This window comes from Leucopleurus acutus (genome assembly GCF_964270905.1).
Source record: "Leucopleurus acutus genome assembly, chromosome: 3".
NCBI lineage: Eukaryota > Metazoa > Chordata > Mammalia > Artiodactyla > Delphinidae > Leucopleurus > Leucopleurus acutus.
In genome coordinates this window covers 159,673,665-159,696,656 of record NC_139145.1, presented here as the reverse complement: position 1 = coordinate 159,696,656, position 22,992 = coordinate 159,673,665, and the positions used below count along the sequence as shown (strand labels likewise).

Genomic DNA, 22,992 nt, shown 5'->3' with positions numbered 1-22,992 from the left:
AACTAAATGAAAACAAAATACACCATATCAAAATATGTGGAATGCAACTAAAGTGGTGCTTGGAAGGAAATTTATAGCTATATGCTTACATTAGAAATGAGATAAGGTCTCATATTGATAACATAAGTTCCTACTTCAAGACCTAGGGAAAAAAAGTGAAACATAAATTCAAGTAAACAGAAGGAAGGAAACAACAAAGAGCAGAAGTCAATAAAATTGAAGACAAGAAAAAAATAGAAAAATTGATGAAACAAAATTCTGACTATTCAAAAAATCAATTAAACTGATAAACCTCTAGGAAGACTGAAAAATATTTTTTTTAAAAAAAAGCAGGAAGAGGGGCTTCCCTGGTGGCGCAGTGGTTGAGAGTCCGCCTGCCGATGCAGGGGACATGGGTTCGTGCCCCAGTCTGGGGGATCCCACGTGCCACGGAGTGGCTGGGCCGGTGAGCCATGGCTGCTGAGCCTGCGCGTCCGGAGCCTGTGCTCCGCAACGGGAGAGGCCACAGCAGTGAGAGGCCCGCGTACCACAAAAAAAAAAAAAAAAAAAAAGAAGGAAGACAAAAATCACTAATTCAGTATCAACGATGGGATAACATTACAGATACTGCAGTCTTTAAAAATATAATAAGGGGATACTATGAAAAACTTTATGCTCATATATTTGAAAACTTAAAAGAAATGGATCAGTTCCTTGAAAACCACAGACTACCACAGTGAAAAAGTTTATCTGAATTGTCTATGACCATCAAAGAAATTGTATTCACGATTAAAAGCTCCAGACAGGGGCTTCCCTGGTGGCGCAGTGGTTGAGAGTCCGCCTGCCGATGCAGGCGACACGGATTCGTGCCCCGGTCCGGGAGGATCCCACATGCCGCGGAGCGGCTGGGCCCGTCAGTCATGGCCTCTGGGCCTGCGCGTCCGGAGCCTGTGCTCCGCGATGGGAGAGGCCACAGCAGTGAGAGGCCAGCATACTGCAAAAAATAAAATAAAATAAAATAAAATAAAAAATAAATAAAATAAAAAAGCTCCTGCCAGTAGCGTTATGTTGGAAGTCTAGTTTTCACTGGGTAATTCTACCAAATATTTAATATCAATATTAATATAAATGTTACAAAATATCTTTCAGAAAACATAAGAAGAGGGAACATTTTCTAATTAATTTAACAAGCCAATATTGCCCTGATACCAAAACAAAAGTCAATACAAAAACAACCTACCTATATTATCTCTCATGAAATTGAATGCAATGGTCCTCAAAAAAATCTTAATAAATTTATTCATCAATGTATAAAAGATGAAGTGAGATTTAGTCTAGGTATGCAAGGCTGGTTCAACTTTTGAAAATCAATAAATGTAACCCACCATGTCAATAAGATAAGGAAGGAAAAAACATGGTCATACCAATCAATGCAGAAAAGCATCTGGCATACTCCATCTGTTCATGATAAAAACTCTCAGTAAGTTAGACATAGAGAGGAATTAACTCAACTTGATAAACAGCATCTATATAATAAACCTACAATTAACATCATATTCATATCATGAATACTTTTCCACTAAGATAAGAACATGGCAAAAACACCATCTCTTACCACTCTAATTCAGCATAGTACTTAAGTGCTAGCCAGTGAAGCACTAAGGCAAGAAAAGGAAATAAAAATGTACACATCAAAGAGTAGAATCAAAAGTCTCCCTGTTTGTAGAGGACATCATTATTTATATAAAAAATGTATCAAACAAACAAATGGAAGAAAAAAAATCTCCTAGAATAAATGAGTTTAGCAAGTTTGCAGGCCAGAAGATGAACGAACACAAATCAATAGGAACAATGAACATGCAGAAACTAAAATTAAAACATAATACCATTTATAATCATTCTAAAGAAAATCATAAATTTAATAAATTGCACAGTGATAAAATATGCACAAAGTATTTTATGTACCATAGGCTGAAAACTGCAAAATGCTGATGACAGATATCAAAGACTAAATGAAGATATCATGTTCACGAATTGGAATACTTAACATAGTAAAATGTCAATTGTTCCCAAATTCGTCTATAGGTTTAATATAATGTCTATCAAAATTCCAGCAAGATCTTGTATAGACATAAACAAACTTATTCCAAAATTTCTACGGGAAGACACAGGCTCTGAACTAGTTAAAACAATCTTGACAAAGAAGAAACCTTGCTATCTTTGATATCAATGCTGGCCATATAGCTACAGTAACCAAGAAGTTAAGCTATTGGTTGAGAAAGAGACATGTAGATCAATGGAACAGAAAAGATGAACCAGAAATTGACTGACACAAATATGCTCAACTGAACTTTAACAAAGGTGCAAAACCAATTCAAAGAGGGAAGGATAGTCTTTTTAATAAATCATGCTGGATCAATAGGATATCTACAGGCAAACAACAAAAAACAACCTTGCCCTAAACCTCACAGTGTATACAAAGTTATCTCATATTACACTGTAGACATATATGTAAAACCTAAAACTACAACTTGTGGGGGGAAAAGAGGAGAAAATTTTGGCACATAGCACTAGGAGAAGAGTTCTTAGATTTGGCACCAAAGCAAGATGCATAAAAGAAAAATATTCATAAATTGGACCTTGTTGAAATTAAAAACTTTTATCCCAAAGAAATGAAAACTCATGTTCACACAAACAGCTAAAAACAAATGTTCATAGCAGATTCAATGTATAGCTCAAACTGGAATCAGCCCAGATGTCCCCGACTGATGAATGGTTAACCAATCGGTAACACAGGTCTATCATGGAGTCCTATTCAGCAATAAAAAGGAACAAACTATTGATACATGCACCAAATTGAGTGAATCTCCAGACTTACATCAAACGAACAACAGCCATTCCCAAAAGGTTACATATTGTATGTCATATACTTCTATTTCTATAACATGTTTTAAATGGCAAAATTGTAGAGAAGAAGGAAGTTAATTTTTACTGCTTGTCAGGGGTTAAACAAAGTTGGGGAGTGAGGGAAATGAGGTGGTAGCAGGAGTAAAATCGGTGTGGTTACAAAAGGCAACATGAGGGATCATGTGGTGTTGCAAGTGTTCAGTAGCGGAACTGTGCTGGTGGGGATAAAAGAAGCTACACAGACAACGTTTTTATAAAACTTACGCGCACACACACACACACACACACATGCACACACACATCAGTATAAGGAGAGCTTAGGAAATCTGAACGAAATTGATGAATTGTATCAATGTCAGTATCCTGGCTGTGACAATATGTTCTAGTTTTGCAAAATATTACCATTAAGAGGAAGTGGGCAGACAGAATTTTCAAGAGATATCTCTCTGTATTATTTCTTACAAGTGCATGTGGACCTACAATTATCTCTTTAATTTTAAAATAGGTATACTTAGTTGGAAAAAAACCCAAATAATCCTGATGAGTTTCCAGAACTTTGGCAATACTCTTAATGGATAAGCATCTTTGTTGTGTAATTGAGGTGGGAGCAGGTGGCATGAACAGAGTCTCTGCTTACTACCATGAATAATTCTTCATCATAAGTCTTATGCAAGTCTAGAAGAAATCTCTAAAGATCATCAAATTTGTCTCCATGCTTTTATCAGAATTTTAAGTGTAAACTATCAGATGTTAAGAATCAATTTCCACTCATTCCAAAACTAACAGATAAATCTTAGGGTCTTTTAAAGCTCTATTTCTGCTAATTATTTAAATACAGATGTTAATTAAATTCTATAATTTGGATGTTCAGATAAATATGTTAGAAAGCATACATTAAATGATAAACTATCATTAAAAGTTACGGAAAAGGGGAGTAGAATATAAAGTTATTACATAGCGTATGTAAACACAATTATTTGCTGATGTGAAAATGCATGATAATACCTTCACTGCTACATTACTGTCCCAGGGGAATATTTTCCCCCTCTTGTTTAAGATCTAACACAATGGAAATCAATGAAGTCAATATGTTAAAATTGGTGACTATTTAGTTGGCTTTGATAGCAAGGCTGATATATGTATCTTTCACACATTTGTATAGCCCCAATATTTAGCACATGCAAAGTTTGCAAACCACCTATCATTTTCAAGGAAAATTACAGCACAGACAATACATATTTTCCTTTATGTGAGGTTTCCTGAGGTCTTTCTGCACAAGATGAGGGATTGAGAAAAAAACATTTTATTTCTTCTTCTTGAAGTCTCATTAAACTATAAGAAGTATTTAAAATATATAAATACTTTGCAAATTAAAGATGGTAAGTTTTGCTCCCAACACAAAAGACATTTTAGTAAGTTCCTCAAAGACAAATTATAAATGAAACGATGATGACTAATATTGAAAGACAAAGGAAATTATATCCTTAAACATGTGTGGAAGAGCCCTGCCATGCAGGATTTTGCCTTATCCTGCATATTTCCTGAAAAGCTTAGGAGTCAAAAATGCTAAGTATAATGGAGGGTAGGGGTGAGATGGAGTTCTAAAAATAAAGGTAAATGGAAAAATGATAGAAAAGTACTTGACGTCTCCAAGCAGAACACTCAACAGCCAGCCATTAACCTCTCTGAACAAAAGTGCACATTCTTGGAAAAATTCAATGTAAGAAATTTTTAAGAAAAACTTAAGATGTCTGAGACAACGAACAAAAAGAGATAGTGATGAAATTAGCTCAAACTCTCATCATCTATCTCAAGGTCTTCTGTACAATGGTAGGGTTTTCTGTATCTTCATTCTAAAAGGTGGGAAGTAATTATAGCCTATCTATAGTTAACAAGAGTAGGAATAAACATGTCGGTATTTTACATATTTTAAATAAAAAGACAACCAAGGGAAGAACTATATAATTAATGATAGATGACATGGGAGAAACGGGAAAAGAGGTAGGAATATTAAAGTAGTAGATACTCGTATATTGGTACTGTAGCAGGAAATCAAGATAAAGTCTAGTCATGTTAAAATAAAATAACTAAAATATTACAGATTGCTTTTTATCTGTAAGAAAAGCTGTGAGAGGGAATGGAAGGGAAAAAGAGGAATATCAATTTTGTGATAACTTTTTGTACTATTTGACTTTTTCCCTATGTAAATGTATTGTACATCAGTACAAATAAAAATAAACATATTAAAATAATAAAGGTGTTAAGAAGACATATATGTAGAGAAAAAAATACTTGGTCTCATTTAATTCCTCTTTTTAAAAGAGGAATTATTCAAGACCATGAGATTAAGCACATATATGTTACATTAAGCATTCATTTATAGATGTCAATTTTTAAAACAAAGTAGCAATTTACAACACAATTAAAGATTCTTGTCACTTTATTCAAAGTATCCTCATATATCGTTAGTAAAACAAACCTAAAGACCAGTAGTTCTGAAAGATAATTTAGGATCATTTTGATAGCTTGAAAAATACTGATATCAGGGTTCTATTTTCAGATTTTCTGACTTAATTGATCGGATGTTCACCCTGGGCTTGAGGATTTTTAAAAACTTCCCATGTAATTCTAATATTCAAAGAAGTTTGAAAACTATGGGTATCTATCTTATGAATATTTGTCTTCTAGTAATATATACCAGATCAAAGATTTGTTTTTAATACATTAACCCAAATGTAGGATTTTCTGTACCTTCATTCTTGTTATTTTAACATTTCTTACAGACACTAAGGAAAGTGCAGCTGCAAAGTACAGAATAGAAATAACTTCTATGAAAATTAACAGCTCTCCAGAGAGAGTCTTTAGTCCCTCACAGCTGTACTGCACTGATGCTCCAGCCCCCCCAAACATAAATATTTACTTAGTGTTATTTGTGCCGATAATCAATATGTAATTAGATATTATTTTACCCTACCTCATCTCAATGTTTATAAAAATAGTAATAAAACTAAAAACTCCCCATGGTCAATTTAATTCAATGGAACAATAATAACAGGGTTCAAAGAACAAGAGTAACAATGGCAATACCAGAAGAAGAAGAAAAAAAAAAAAACCGGCATGGGACCATAACATAGGTCATATTTAAGAGGGAAATGTAACTTCAAGTAAAATATATATGTCTCTCTTATAGTATTTCCTTTCTTCTTAGTGTCCTCCTATTTTAACCAAAAGTAGTTTCTATTGCTTTGAACACAATAGATATATTTAATACTTCTTATAATTTTGATATAACAATAGAAAGAACCCATGCATGCAAAGCAGCTAATGAACTGAACAAGCAACTACTGAGCATACAAGATGTTCTAGAACAAGTTTATGAATCATTACTTTTAGCTTGATACACACACACACACACACAGAGATATATAAATATACACATATACAAACATACATATACAAAGTTGGTGGACATTTCTTTTTTTTTCAAAAAAGAAAGAGTGATCTATAATTATTCTGAGTCTCTTTATTTTCAAATAGAATGAATGACATTTAATATATCTTGGTGACACAATAGGTAAAATAAAATAAGTAAAGCAAAAGTCAAATATATTAAGCTTTCCCACACAGTGTGCCAAATGTGTGTGTGCATGTGTGTATAAGTGTATCTTTTATGGAACCCCATCTTATTTTGCAAGAATTGATACCCCATTGTGAGACTTTGGTAGGAGACAGTTCTGCCTCAATTATGTAAACTTCAGGAGCCAGACTGCATCTGCCCCACTTGGGCAGCCAGACCACTGACACGTGACTTAGGCTGAGGCAACATATGCTCTCTTGTCTGGAGCTTTGAAAAGTGACCAAGTGACACAAAGACCAAGGGACAGGGCTTCCCTGGTGGTGCAGTGGTTGAGAGTCCGCCTGCCGATGCAGGGGACGCGGGTTCGTGCCCCGGTCCGGGAAGATTCCACATGCCACAGAGCGGCTGGGCCTGTGAGCCATGGCCCCTAACCTTGCATGTCCGCAGCCTGTGCTCCGCAACAGGAGAGGCCACAACAGTGAGAGGCCCACGTACCGCAAAAAAAAAAAAATATATATATTGCAAGTAGCTATTTAAAGTTAAATTAGTAAAACAAACATTCAGAACCTTCACTACAATAGCCACATCTGAAATGTTCAACAGTCACATGTGGCTAGTAGCTACCATAATGGATAGTGCCGATATAAAATGGGACTATAGCTGCAGAAAGTTCTGTTGGACAGCTCTGGTCTAAACACATTATTATAATTCAGCTTTCCCCATGGTTAAATCAGAAATCCAGACTTAAGTTATTCAGTACAGGTTGACTGCTGTTAATTCAGTATGTGCTTGAACGGTAGTCCAATAAGGCTCAAAGAAATTATGCCTTCTCCATAAAATGAATTTATCTTATTATATATATGTGTGTGTGTATATTTATTTATTTATTTATTTATTTATTTGTTAACTAATGTAGATTTTTTTCAACAATAGGACTCTGATTCATAGAGAAGTAGTACCTAGAAATGGGAGGCTTTAAAAGACAGAACCTAAAATGTGGATTTGAAAAATATTTGGGCACTTAAACTCACTCTCTATCTAGTTGCAAGCAAGGAAATCCTTTCTATAACAGAGCATAGAAACTGATTGAACTGTTGCCTGCCAATTTTGGGACTTGGGCTTCACATACTTTCTGAGTGTGCAGCTGTAGGAATTGGCTAGAATCCTAATCACATCGTTTGTATCTCTGATTCTGCCTTTGCCTGGAGTCTGTCCTACTCTTCAGGTATGCAAGTTAGTAAATCAATTCCCATATTAAACTAGTTTCAGATAGTTTCCTTCAACAGCCAGCAGGATATTACTAACCAACACAGACATGTCAATCACTGAGGCAGTTGAGAACAGTTCAGGATGAGTAGCATACAGAGGAATACCTAAATTTTTAGATGCTATGGATTAGTAATGGCTAGAGGGCAACAATGAGAAGTTCTGAAGAAGATGAATAGTTTTATTACATATAAGTAAAGACTCCGTGGATTTATGTTAATTTACAGCCTCCTTCTCTATCACTACTGGATCCTCTTGAATATGGGCCAGCCTCCTGTAAATAATAAGGTTCGTCAGAGAAAATAACTTCCTGAGTAAAAAATTAGCTGTGGAAATACAATTCTCATTTTTTAAATATTTTATTGTTACCAGTTTTTTAAAGCCACTTTATTGATGTATGATTAAACACAAAGACTATACATATTTATACATGCATACTCCTTGATGAGTTTGAAAAGTATACATCCATGAAACCATCACCACAGCCTATGCCATAAACATATCCATCACCTCTAAAAGCTTCCTCCTGCCCTCTTTTTTTATTGTTATTATCATTATTTGTGATAAGAACACAGCATAAATTCTACCCCCTTAGCAATCTTTCAAGTATACAATACAGTGTTATTTTATTATCACTCATGCTTCAGATTTCATTGATCACTTGCTCCTCCTTGAGATTTTTCTCCTTATTTATTGACCCTGATTCCATTTCTGTTCCATTGTTTCTGTCCTCTTAAATTTTATTTGCAATCTTTAGACCGAGTTTTCTCTTTTCCCTTATAACATTTTGTTCCACAGAATTCCATTCTGAGCCAGAAGTCCATGTATGTTTCCCTAAATTTTGATTCAGGGCTTCAATCACCACTTAAACCCCAGTATCTCCTATTTCTGCCCTTTAGCCTGCATCCTTCCTCCGGCGTTCTGCATCTCTCCACACCTGCCCACATGCATGCCCACGAAGCACCTGGGACATAGACTATCCAAACCTATAGCTCCATCACCGTCACTCCCAGACGTGATCCCAGACGTGACTCTCCCCCTTTACTCTTTAGCCACCGCCCCCCAATTTAAGAAGGAGCCTGCCCAACCCTTCAAACAGCCCTGCATCCCCCTTTCTCACTCTCCACAGATGCAAAATCTTGTCAATTCTATATCTTAAAATAAAAAGTTTTAATCTATTTACTCTCTCCAATTATTCTGCAATTACCAAATGCAAGTCTAGATTTGTGCAATGGTAAAGCATCTTCTCTGCCTTCAAACTTGTTCTGTATGTCTCATGTCACTTCACACTTGAAAATCCTTTAATTCATTCCCAAACACTTGGAGATAAACTATATTCTCCTTTGAATCTCCAACCAGCACTGGCCCTCGGTGGCCTGTCATGCTGTATAGCTTCATCCCCACTTCCACTTCTCTACATGTGATCTGTGCTCCAACTGCTGTACTTGTATATCCTTAATTTCTACTTATATACTTTTTTTTTTTTTTTTTCGGTACGCGGGTCTCTCCCTGTTATGGCCTCTCCCGTTGCGGAGCACAGGCTCCGGACACGCAGGCTCAGCGGCCATGGCTCACGGGTCCAGCCTCTCCGCGGCATGTGGGATCTTCCCGGACCGGGGCATGAACCCGTGTTCCCCGCATCGGCAGGCGGACTCTCAACCACTGCGCCACCAGGGAAGCCCTACTTACATACTTTTGATATGTCATTCCTAAAATTCCAGTGCAGGTCTCTTTTAACCAATATACTTTACCTGTCCCATTTTCTATTGATGGCAAAATATTAGTTCAAATTCTTCCTCTTCTGAGGAGCCTTCCCTAAATGGAGCTAAGTCAAGCATATTACTCCACCCCTTGCACCATCATCCCCTATGTTTAGCACCTCTACTGCACCACTAGCACTGTGATGCTATCATTAGTTCTTGAAATCACCTCTTCTTGGCTTCATTTCATTAATTATTGAGATTGTATTTTTCATTAGCATAATCTCCACATTTAGCACAGTGTATGGCATGCTGTTAGTTTTTTAACGGTTGAATTTACGTTGAAGCAATAACTTTCAAAGTGAAATAGGATTCTTGCAATCATCTCATTCATTCACTTCTTTAATGTGCATAATAAAACTTTGTTCTGAAAGTTTGGATTTACCCAGGTCAAAAATTATATAGTAGAAAAATCAAGGCTACCTGTCCAATGTTCCTTCTGCTACTTCTTGCTACTTATATATGTGTTGCAAGTATGTGTCAAGTGTTGCCCTATGTCGATAATACATTATATGGTCCATAAATATAGTATCCTTTAAATCATTATGGAAAAGTAAATAAGCAAACTATGCTTTATTACCCCCTTTTTTATGCTATATTAGCTCCTTTACAGAAACCTACTTTTGATTTTCCTGAAATTCTTTTTCCCTGCAATTCTGTTGCTCATATAGAAGAGTGATTGCTTAGCAACAAATATATTGATGCCACATCCTTTTCTTCTTAAAGTCAACAGTGTCTTCACATTTCTCTAAATATGAAGCCCACAGTTCTTTATTCCAGAGACCCTGTAACATCTATGTCCTATTGTGTCTAGCCTCATCTCCCTCTTCTCTACTGTTCATTCTCTAAATTGGAGTTAACCGGTCTTTCTTTGCCCCTCAAATACACAAACTCCTTCCCATTTCAGGGTCTTTATATGTGTTACTCCTTTATAATGGACACTCCCCCATTCTCAAACGTCATACACAAGTATAGCATCAATTTGGTGTGATTAGCTCCTATTCATTTCTCGATCCTGGTCTCTTCTTCCTCAGAGAGTTCTTCCCTCACCCCCAATCTAGGTTTAACACTACACACAAATACAACATACTTTCATAATCCTCATCACAGTTTATAGTTGAATATTTATTTGTATTAATGTTGGCTTAATGTCAATGTCTCCCAGGATACCTGCTTCATCCACCACTATATGCACAATGCCTTGTAGAGTGACAAGAACTGAAGAGGTATTCAATAAATTTTAAATGAATGAATATGACCTAGTCTTCAACCTTTGTCAAAATAAACTCAGCTGACAAATATCATATGATATTGCTTATATGAGGAGTCTACAAAAAGGGTACAAATGAACTTATCTACAATACAGTGTTACAGATGTAGAAAACAAACTTATGGTTACCAAGGGGTAAGTGGGAGGGAGGGATTAATTGGGAGATTTGGATTGACATATACACACTGCTATATATAAGATAGATAACTAATAAGAACCTACTGTATAGCACAGGGATCTCTACTCAATACTCCATAATGGCCTATGTGGGAAAAGAATCTAAAATAACTGATTCACTTTGCTGTACACCTGAAACTAACACAATACTGTAAATCAACTATACTCCAATAAAAATTTGAAAAAATAAATAAATAAACTGAATCACGCTATGGTTCCAAACAAAGCAAACCAAAGAGAAGACTATATTAAGTTAGTATATTTTAATTTTTTTATATTTTATATTATTTTTTAGCATAGAATAGGATTTCACACCATATACCATTCTAATGTCTATAAATATAGTGACAAATAAACCATATATAGGGATTTCCCTGGTGGTCCAGTGGTTAAGAATCCACTTTCCAATGCAGGGGACATGGGTTCGATCCCCAATCGGGGAACTAAGATCTCACACGCAGCAGGGCAACTAAGCCTGCGTGCCGTAACTCTTTAGCCTGCACACTTTAGAGTCTGTGCACTACAACTAGAGAGAAGCTTGTGTGCCACAACAAAGAGCCTGCACGCTGCAACGAAAGATCCCACATGCCACAATTAAGATCTGACGCAGACAAATAAATAAATAAAAAATAAAAGCAGAGATGGTTAAAACATTTATATATATATATATAAAAAATAATCCTACAGGAAAGAAATTCATTATATTTCACTCTCTGTGATTCTTGTAACAAATGCCTGGTATTTTCTTTATGAAATTCAAAAAAAGTAAAAAGTAGATGTATTTGAAGACTGTCTAGGCTCAACTTCAAACTAAATGCTTTTGTTATGTGAGGTCTGGTGTAATTAAATGTTCAAATATTCATTGGATAAAAATCAATAAAATAATGAAGCATTTCCTGAGAATAATCTAATACCTATGTTGAAACTATTCATTTCCTTAGGGCCAATACATGTTGAAATAAATCAGTCCACAATTAGTTATGAAGTGCAATATGATTTTTTGGAATGCACATTTCTACTCTTTCACATTTTGGGAGTATTTGGATTTTCATTTCTACTTCTGCATGAAAATAGTGAATCATGGTAAAAGAATATTATTATTTATATATAGAAGAAATATTAAAAAGATTACCTAATCCAAAGATTGTTTTTATGTAAAGAAAAACCTGAGGTAACATATGACAATAAAAATGGAAGACAAAGCTAATAAAGACGTCTCTTACTATAAACAATTATAAATTTAAAGTACAATACAACTGAGATAGAAACAGTGAAAGGTAATTCACTGGGGAAAGGAAGGAAGAGAAGATTTTTACCAGGAAAGTCATTTGCAACTGGCAGATAGTCAGATGCCTTTGGGGGAAATTAAACTGGATACAGGCTATGAACATGAAGATCTGGTTTTACATCTCCTAAAGATTAGAAACTATGACTTTCAGTCCCTCAAGGTATAAAATTAGAAAGGAGATACCTGAACAAAGCAAGACTACTTGAAAACAAACTCCATGAAATGAAAATTAGACTATCCACCCACTAGCTTAAAAAAATAGCAAGGAAGCTTGTGGTCTGTTAAGAGCTCTTGGTAGAAAAAAGTTTCCTGTGATAAATTAAAACCCAAACTTGCAGCCCAGAAGAAAGGTATACAAGATTTATTTTTGTATTGCTAGTGTTCTTTTGTTGCTGTTTTCATTAAAGGTATGGATAAGAATCAGTAGTTAAAAATTAAAAATTAATATATATTTAACTGAATCACTTTGCTGTAAACCTGAAAAGAATACAATGTTGTAAATCAACTGACAAAAAGAAAAAAAATGTTAAAAAAAATAAAATTTATTCAGATTTATGAAGCCAATATGTTGTCAGGAAACAAAAAAATAAGTGACTCTCTATGGATATTTCTCAAGATATATTTTAGAGAAATCCCATCAAAATCCTCATTCCCACTTATCACACACTATTGAAGACAAGTGAATATAAAATTTTAAAAGGCATACCAGGATCAAATCTCCATGACTGTGGATAGACAAAAGAAATATGCAAATTAACCAAGCATGAAAAGAATAATAAAATTTGAACAAGATTTTGAAATAGGTGGCTTGCAATAATTAAAGTCATAAGAGAAGAAATAGGGTCAAAATGAAAGGAGAGGTCACATATAAAAAGGAGAAAAGGAACTAAAAATTTAAAAATATATTAAATTTATATTAAAGGTAATATTCGTGTTTAAGTCAAAGAATATACTAACTATTCATCTTAGTTGAAGAGAGGATTAGAATTCTAGAAATGAATCTGAGAGAAATTATATCAAATAGAAGTTTCAGAATGAAACAATAAATAAGGAAGAAGAAAATTCAAAAAAATAATAGATGGGATGTTATATTTCTCTAAAGTATAAAAATCCTAATAATTATACAAAAAATACTGATTTCAGTCTGTTATGGATTGAATTTTGTACCAACAAAATTCACATGTTGAAATTCTAACCCCAGTACCTTATTTGGAGATAGGATCTTTATAGAGGACTGATGTCTTAATGAAAAAAGGAAATTTGGACACAGATACCCATATAGTGAGAACACCATGTGAACATGAAGACAGCAATGTACAAGCCAAGGAGAGAGGATTGGAAAAGATCCTTCCCTCAGAAACTACAGAAGCAACCAACCTTGCCGACATCTTGATTTGACGCCCAGCCTCCAGAACTGAGACAATAAATTTCTGTTGTTTAACCACTCAGCATATAGTATTTTACTATGGAAGCTCTGGCTAATTAATACATAGACCAATAAAAATAGAAAGTCCCCTCTCCCCATAAAAAAAAGTCTTCAGCACCTAAGCACATTAGTGCTTACAGTGCTTACATACAGACAACAAAAGACATAGAGATAATCCTGAAATCAACCTAAGAGAAATGGATGAAATTTAAAATGGAATTTCAGCAGATTTCTCATTATCAAACATAGGGTCCAATATAAAATATATCTTCAATAAAATGATAATGAAAAAACTCAACCTAGAATCCTATACACAAGAAACAATGCTTCAAATAAAGAAAGAAAGGAAGCTTTTACTGCTTTCAGGCTAAATAGAAAAATAAATAAATAAGTAAAGGCCATATATAGGCAATAAGTAAATCAAACCAAGAGAAAGAACAGTGGTAGACACAGTAACAAACAAAGATACTGGTAAACTTGGGTAAATCTAAGCAAGACAATGTTTAAATGACTTTAATAATAATAATAAAAATCTGGAAATTACTTTTAAAAACTGAGAAAAGAAGATGTTAGACAAATATAATATGAAAAAGGAGAAAGTGATTAGTGTTTAAACATCCTAAGATATGCGTATTGTTTAGGGTAACTGTAATGGTATCAAATTTAAGCTTTCTAAAGTACCTGTTAAAAAGAAATCGGGTCATATTTCAGTAAGAAGTAAACTGAACCCAAGAAGTTTGATATAGATGCAATGGCGAGTAAAAAAGTTTTTAAATATGTTAAACATATAAATAAGTATATACTTTATACATTAATACTAACAACAATAACAAGAAGAATGAGTGATTGGGTGGCTTAAAAACAGTTTGGCTAGTAGGCATGTAAAAAGTAGAAAACACAATAATGTAATCAAAATGTGGTCATTCTATGTCATTGTATAGGAGACTGATAGAGACACTAAGTTTTGACGTGAAGTCAAGAATGCACAAAAAAATTAAGAGCAAGCACAAATATCAAAAACATACAACATAAAACATTCAAACAGGCAGAGAAAAATCCCAAGACAAGTTATTATAGTAGAATAAAAGTAGAAAAAAACAAAACAACAAACAGAAAACATCGTGTCTATAAAATACAAAATAAATTGGTAGTAATAAGTCCAAGCATATTAGAAATCAAAATAAACAATGGAATAAAATCATTGCTTAGAAAAATAAATCATCAGAGTGCATTAAAAAACTTAAGTTTAAAAGTCTTTCGTATGTGTATTATAAATGACACATGTAAGGGCTTTCCTGGTGGCGCAGTGGGTGGGGGTCCGCCTGCTGATGCAGGGGATGCGGGTTTATGCCCCGGTCCGGGAAGATCCCACATGTCGCGGAGCGGCTGGGCCCGTGGGCCACGGCCGCTGAGCCTGCGCGTCTGGAGCCTGTGATCCGCAGTGTGAGAGGCCACAGCAGTGAGAGGCCCACATACCGCAGGAAAAAAAAAAAAATGAAAAGAAAAATGACACAAGTAAAATGTCATTATAGTGAACGTAATAGTATGGACAATATACTCAAAAGCATTTTGATCAAGAAAAACGTGTTCTATGGGTGTCAGTGTCGGATCAAATCTGGCACTACTGCCACTTTGCACTGGATAATTCTTTGTTGGTGGGGGCTGTCCTGTGTGTTACAGAATGTGTAGCAGCATCCCTGGCCTCTACTAACTAAATGCCAGTAGCACCACATCCCTGCTTGTCACAGCCAAAAATCAGGTCCACATTACAACTTTCAGGAACCCTTGGCCCTTTTGCTTTTGTGGGCTTTTTTTTTTTTCAATTAAAATGATAAATTCTATTGCAGTTGCATTTATATAAAGACTAACATAGACAGCTATATTCATTTTCATATTTTATTCTGATTTGAAAATACATTATGACATTTTCCTGAACCCTTTAAGGAGCCGTAACCGTAGTGATTATGCAAATGAAATGAACAGACAATTTATCAGGGGTGAAAAGTGTGTCCAGACATTGCCAAACACCCCCAGGGGTTAAAGTCACCTCTGGCTTAGCACCATTGATAACACTCAAGCCCACATACACACACAGACACAGGTGGGTGCATTTGCATAGTGATAAAAAGTTCACGAGGTGAATAAATGCCTACATTGTGCCCACAATAGGTATTGCTTTATATTGATGATGTTTAAAATTTTTCTGGCATAGCATTGAGAAACACTATATATAATGAGTGTTAATGCTATTAATTTCAACATTTTTAAACAGTTCAGATAGAATGTCACTCTTCTCTAAAAGTAAAATTAAACAGTGAAATCTGATTTCCTAAAAAAAAAAAGAAAAACAGGTTCTATATCACTAGAAATTAAATGAAGTATATGCAAAATCAAATTTCTCTTTTATGCACCCAATTTCTTTTAGGACTGGATCTAAAGAGTTAAATTTCCATGAAGACTATTGAGAAATGTCTATATCCATAATGGAACTGTATGCCATGAATTAATTTCACATGACATCATGTTATCACATTGTCACTTGTGTAAAATTCAAACGTCATGTTTTGATACAGGACATTTTCCATTTCAAACAAGTTATGGTAAAAATATTCGTAAAATTATTGTCTTTACAATATCAGATGACAATTGGGACCTTTTCTTGCTGTGTGTTTAATTTTTAATTCAGAGTTCATGATGACATTAAAGCTATCTTTTCTTCTTCTGAAAAGCCTGAGCCTTCCCATTCCTTCATACATGATTTATTCTCTCTTCAACCTCAAAATCACTTATTTAATTTGAAGCTACAGTACTTCATATTAAAAGAGATTTGAAGGTGCTCTTTTAAAGAAAGAAAAAAAATATAAACTATTGGCAATAATAGTGATGATGAGAGGGGAATTTCATGCACTATATACTAGAAACTGACTTTCATTAAAGAATCAGATATCTTACAATTTGTTCTTTGGCACTGTCATAACTAATCCCCCTTCCCATGAAGAGATCACTTAACTGTTTCGAGCATCATTGCCTTCTATTACTTGAGGAATTTGGCAAGATGTTTTCTTAGTTCCTTTATACTGCTAGAATTCCTTTCTTACCCTCTATATGCTTGTTGTTGTTGTTGTTTTAATAAAGCAAATTGGGAATAATTGCCTAGAGTCTACACTTAGCTACTCACACATGTAGGACATGGGTAAAGAGGGGAGTGCGAGGTAGAATTTTAGTAACTAAATTCTTCATAGATGTAAGCAATATCTTCTCCATGTTACAGTTTATATCTAGAAAAAATTCTAACAGTTATAAGAACATACACCATAAATGAAGGGAAGTGAAGACGGAGACTATAATTCATTTGTTTATCCTGAAAACAATCTAAGTTCTTATTAACTTTTATTGTCAAATATATTTTTAATGTCAATATAGCCCAAACCCTAATGTAACACTGTTAATAGATTAGATACCTTAGCCTAAAACATGCTACTAAGTAGGAACACAGTTTTTGGTGACTTACCTCTGGTTTATGATTTTTTTATTCTATTCTCTTTAATTACTAAATAATGCAATGTGGATAATATCCACTTAAAGATATACTGAAGTAAACATAGAGTTTCCTTTATTTCTCATATAAGAATTCTTGGTTAAAGAAGTCATCTACAATGTTTTTAAAATGAAAATAATATGTATTTGTGGAGAAGAACACCTAGCTAATCACAAGCAATTATCACTTGAAATATATGAAGCTCATTTCTAGCACTTGTGTGTTAAAAGACATTATTTCCAACTTATGTCCTTAGTTAAATTCTAATAGTTACACATATTTAAATATTCCTAGCATGTTCCAGTAAGAGTCAATATACTTTGCAGTTACAACCTGCACACTAGGGTATATTCTACTGGTAAATATGAAACATATATGCAATACAGCCAATAACTAGTGTCCAAAAATAAGAAATCGTGTGTATTTTAAATTATAATTTCTGATCTCTAAAGTAAGCAATTCCACTTTTACACCATCTTTTTTATTCATTAAGTAATATTTTCTAGTATATGTAATAAACTGTAGATACTAAGACCTGAAGAATGCATTTTTAATCTACTGTCACTAATTCTGAACACCAAAATCCTCAAATTTCAGAGGAATTCAAAACAAATAAAAATATAGTTTCAGTCAAAGGAATGCTAGGAATGATCAAATTAAAATAATACATTTCTATAAAGCAAAAATTATAAACAAAGGCAAACAGCAACTGTGAAAAAATTATTGGTAATATCACTGGCAAAGGATTATTTCATCTATTATGTAAATATCAACAAGTATAAGTTAAAAAGACTAACAAAAGGGCCTGAAGCATCAGTTAGTAAAAAAGGAATATTCATATCCCTTCAACTATGAAAAGGTGATCAATTTTACTCATAATAAGAGAAATGTAAATTGAAAGTACACAGAGATGCAATTTTTCACCTATAATATTTGTAGAATTCCAAGTTTTACAATCCCATCTGTTGGCACTGCTGTAGAGGAATATTTATTCTCATACATCAAAGAGGTGCAAAATACACCACCACCTATGGAGGAGGATCTGGTAACATCTACCAGAATTAAAGATTTATTTATTTTTAAATGAGAATCCCACTCTGGAAATCTCTGCCACAGATACACTTATATGTACGCTAAATGATGTGTGTAAAAGGACATTCATTACACTACTGCATGTAATGCGACAAAACAACAATAAAAACAAAAACACCAAGTTAATAAACAGAGATTAACAACAGAGAGTTTATAAACAGAGATTTTTGTCTCACTAATTTCATATAATTATCACAACCATTAACATGACTACAAAAGGCTATAGTTTATGGAGCCCTTTCCAGTGAATTACCACATTTGGTCATTACAATAGGCACTGAGGTAGATTCTGTGCAAATGAAGATGAAGTAGTCCCAGAACCTGCTTTCAAAGCATTCATAGTCTACTAGGTGAGGTAGATATCTTAAAGAGGGGTTCCAAATATTTTCTGTAAATGTTCATTAGTAAATATTTTAGACTTTGTGGACCTTAATTTCTCTTGCCACTACCTAATTCTACCATTGTAGATTGAAAACAGCCATATACAATACGTAAATGTAAGTCTGGCTGTATTCCAACAAAACATTATTTACAGAAACTGAATTTGGATTTCATTTCATTTCCATGTATCACAAAATATTATTGCTTAAATTTTTTCAATAGTTAATTTTTTTTAGTATGCAAGCAATACCAGCACATGCAACTAGATGAATTTGCACACAGGCTGTGGTTTAACTAACCCATAATCTAAACAATAAACCAAACTTTATAACACACTTGAATTAGTAACAGAAGTGTCAAACAGTATCTCTCAGCATTACATGTAAGGAAACAGAAATTCAGGGAATTAAGACTTGCTAGTTGTAATACAGATGATAAGCAGAGAAGCCTTAATTCAAACTCAGCTCTTTACTCACTAATCATTACTATCTCATGAAGGCAATGAGTCTACTCTAATGCTAGATGTGATACATGGCCTGCACTTTAGGATGTGTGTGATATTTTATACAAAATTATGTTTTTATAATGGAATTCATTCAGCTCTGTTCAATTTTGAAAATAAAAACAGATTAAATGGTCTATATTAGTTTTTACATAATTTTTGGAAAAGAGAGAACATTTTTGTTGTAAAGCTATAATGACATTACCATAATTTTTTCCAAGAAGAAAGGACTTACTTGCAAACAAAAGTCCTTTCTTTCCCAAAAGAAAGAACTTACTTACTACTTATAGCTTCCTTACTCTAATCTTTCAAGTATTTAAAAAGATTTTTAATAAGTCCATGAGGTTAAATCCGTGAGATACATTCATACACTAGTTTTGGTATTTGATTTCTCATGACCTTTACAGTCTGAAAAAAAATTATGGATTGTCAATTATATTTATCTGTATATATGTATAATTATATATATACTTTAATGGTGAGATGGTATATGTATTATACATGTATATATAGTTATACCATGTACCATTAAAATTACCATATGTTCATGGCCTTAGCCTCATGAAAAAAAAAATCTCTTAGCAGTGAATAATGCATATTGACCAATGTCAACAAAATAAATTTCTTCATAATAAACCCAATCACTAAGAAAATTCAAAGAAAATTATTATAAACACCATAAAAGAAATTGGTAAGTATCAAAACAGTTTGGCTTGAGCTCTTATCAAAAGTTTCAGATGTTGTTTTATAATGTGAAATATAACTATAGATACACAAAATTACTATCCAGAGCTCAAGGATGACTGGAAACAAACTTATATAATGCATGTAGAAAGTATATTATTTTAATAACAAATATTGCATTTGATTATTGTATGATTATTATTTTGTATTGTATGATTATTATTTTGTATTATATGATTATTATTTTGTTTCTGTTGACAAAATTCCTGCTGGAATTTCAGTGACAGAAGGGAGCAAAGGAGATACTTTTCAGCTCTTTGGAGGTACTCCCCTCTCATGCTTATAGTAACTGTAATGATTCTATCTTCTATTCACGAACACTTTGAAAATATATGGCTCTCGTTCATTATGAACGTATTTATAAGTGTGAAATATAAATTCTCTTCTCTAAAAAAATAATGGAACAGGAGGTTATTGTAAGTACATGTGGATTGTTGAACTTTGCAGGGTTTTTTGAACTGTCACAGTTGTGTATGTACATATATATGTATGGATGTGTATATGTATGTACATGTGTTTGTACGTATGTAGGCGGTTATGGAGAGGGCAATGAATCCACACAATCAAGTTAGAATTGCTCATAAAGGCAGATGAATATTGAGTAGAAAGATTATGAATGAGTGAGGGGCCCCAGGTCAGATAGGGAATAGGAGAGACACACCTTTGGGTGTGAGCCTTTAAATTTGTTAATACTACAACAGAATGGATACCGATTTCCGCAGAACCTCCACAAAGGAACAGATTCACAGCCCTCACCACCTCCTGATGGCTAACAAGCTCTCAACCATATGCTCATTGGCACCCAAGCCCAGAAAGACTGTTTGCAATTAATCTACTGATTGAGGTTTCATTTTTCATTCAAACTAGGTGACCCACCAAAAGATGATAAGCTATCTGATCTTTCCCTAACATTTTCTAGCAAATTTTGTTTCCATTTTTTAGTTAAAGTGACAATAAATATGCATAATTTTTTTTTAATAATATATATTTTTTCCTTTTGGTACTCTACAAAGGAAACATTTTTCTGTTCCTTTTTTTCTCCCTCCTTCTCAAGGATTGAGAGGATTATAGAAAAAGGATGTTGAAGTTCATAACAAAAATAACTTTATAGTAATTCAATATATTATGTTTTTAATTTAGTACATTTGTCTTCATTTACTTCATGGGACAGTCTGTAGGAAAAAAGCACAGGATCAATATGAGGGGTTTTCCTTCTTGTTTTAATATGCACATAAGAAAATGATAGAATTGTTCCAGATCTTTTTTGTGTTTCACATTCTGACTCCATAGCTCCTGCCTTGTATGGAAGATATAGCTGCAACCCAGTCCCTGTTGGAAGAGGGGCAGAACAGATGGCTTGTGCTCCTGTACTGCCTACACATTAGGGAAGTGCTGTGGCTTGGATGGAGTACTTTTTTTTTTTTAGTACTAACAGTGCTAAAGTGAAAATAAATAGTCAAGCAGGGAGGCAGAAGTCACTGAGCCTGCAGTCATAAAGATTCTACTGCTGTGACTGCTGCTTCTCCCATAGGTACTGAACAAACCTAAGTGTGGCTGCTTCCAACAGTCAGTAATCTATCAGAAGGTCTTTCTACTTCCACTCTATTCTTTACCCTGGAGCCTTGACACGTGTTTAAACTGTCCCTTATTACTGAGCGCACAATTTCCTAAAGGGTTTGACAAGCCATTAAATTATCTTGTCTGCATTTCTGAGAGAAAGGGAAGTTGGTCTGAAGTTACTGATCATTTTGTCAACTTCATTCTTTTGGAATTTTAACAAAACCTGTACACCCAGTTTATATTTAATCTATATTTAAATATATTGATATTTGTATGGAAATTAATTTGGGGGATTGGAAAAATATCCATGTGTTTTTAAAGGCTGACTTAAATTCAAATACCGTCTCTGTAACAATCAGCAGAAATATATTAGATGTCGTATATAGTGTCTTCTTTTTAGCCTCATGTGCAATAGCAATAGATTTAAAAAATTGTAAGTATCAACATACCAATAAATGACACGGTGAATTCTAATATATCTTCATGGTAATAAAGACAAAATTACTGAATTGTGTGTTTAATTAAGTGTCTCCATTTTACATGAGAGAATAGAAAGAGTAATATGCTGGTAAAGCACATTCAGTCTAGTCTGTATGGACCGATGTTTAGGGAGATGTGACATGATTGGTGAAGTTCATTTTTTATAATTATTATTTTAAAATATTTAGAATAAGAAATAGCATTCTATAACATAATTCACTTAAAGTTCCATGTCTCTTCAAATCCAACTGCAACTCCACCCTCATCCCACTTCCCAATTTCCCAGGAGAGGATAAAACAAACCAATAAAGAAAAACTTACTTTTCCAACATATTGTGGATCTGGTCCCATATGTTCTTCTAAAACAAAGAACTGATTCCAAACCCATCCTCTTTTGGGACGGTGGTGGACTTCGGTTTCACCTTCGATGTGTTTGGTTTGGTTTCTGGTCCCCTTGATGGAGCTGTGTTGAGCAGTTCCATAACACCTCTGCACAAAACAGAGACACACGAGGACTGGACAGATGCAAGATGTGCTCGTAATTTTCATTGTAAGATAACTTTCCAGTTCACAGTTTTCTTCCTTTTCCTTGTCAGCTACAAATGCTTAGTGAGCATTGGAGAGAGAAGCCAAAGCATCTTTTGGAAGGACAGTCCAAATTAAATTGTTTAGCGTGTCCATGATTTAACTGTCCAGCAGGGAAAGGTCAGACTACATTTACATCCTGAAACACTTGGAGAATCAAAGCTGTAGTTGTGTGATCCTAAGTCTTCACAATTGGTGAACAGGGGCAACCATTTTCTACCTAATCAAAAGAGAGAAAAGTATATACATTACAAAACATGGCAGTTTTAAGTATTTGCTCTGAATGCAAATTATACTGTTTTGCAGAGTGATGATGATAGGAAAAGAACACATGCAAGTTCTTTTGGAAATAAACACAAGCATACATACACATAGCCAGGCATAAGCCTGCACGCTGCATTTTTACAGGGACATACATATTTGTATTTTTAATTCTCAATTATATATGTATATATATAAT

The 22,992-nt window shown here is 34.1% G+C and overlaps 1 protein-coding gene across 1 annotated transcript in view; it reads right to left on the bottom strand.

Annotated features, from left to right (window-relative positions):
* Positions 1–22,496, bottom strand: part of CDH18 (cadherin 18) — a gene marked incomplete at both ends in the record, with an annotated part of 348,690 nt that extends 326,194 nt beyond the window's left edge. Inside the window, one exon of the mRNA XM_082836814.1 lies at positions 22,269–22,496. Within this exon, the coding sequence (XP_082692940.1) occupies positions 22,269–22,496 (228 nt within the window). The remainder of the gene's footprint in view (positions 1–22,268) is intronic.
* Positions 22,497–22,992: the final 496 nt, after the last annotated feature.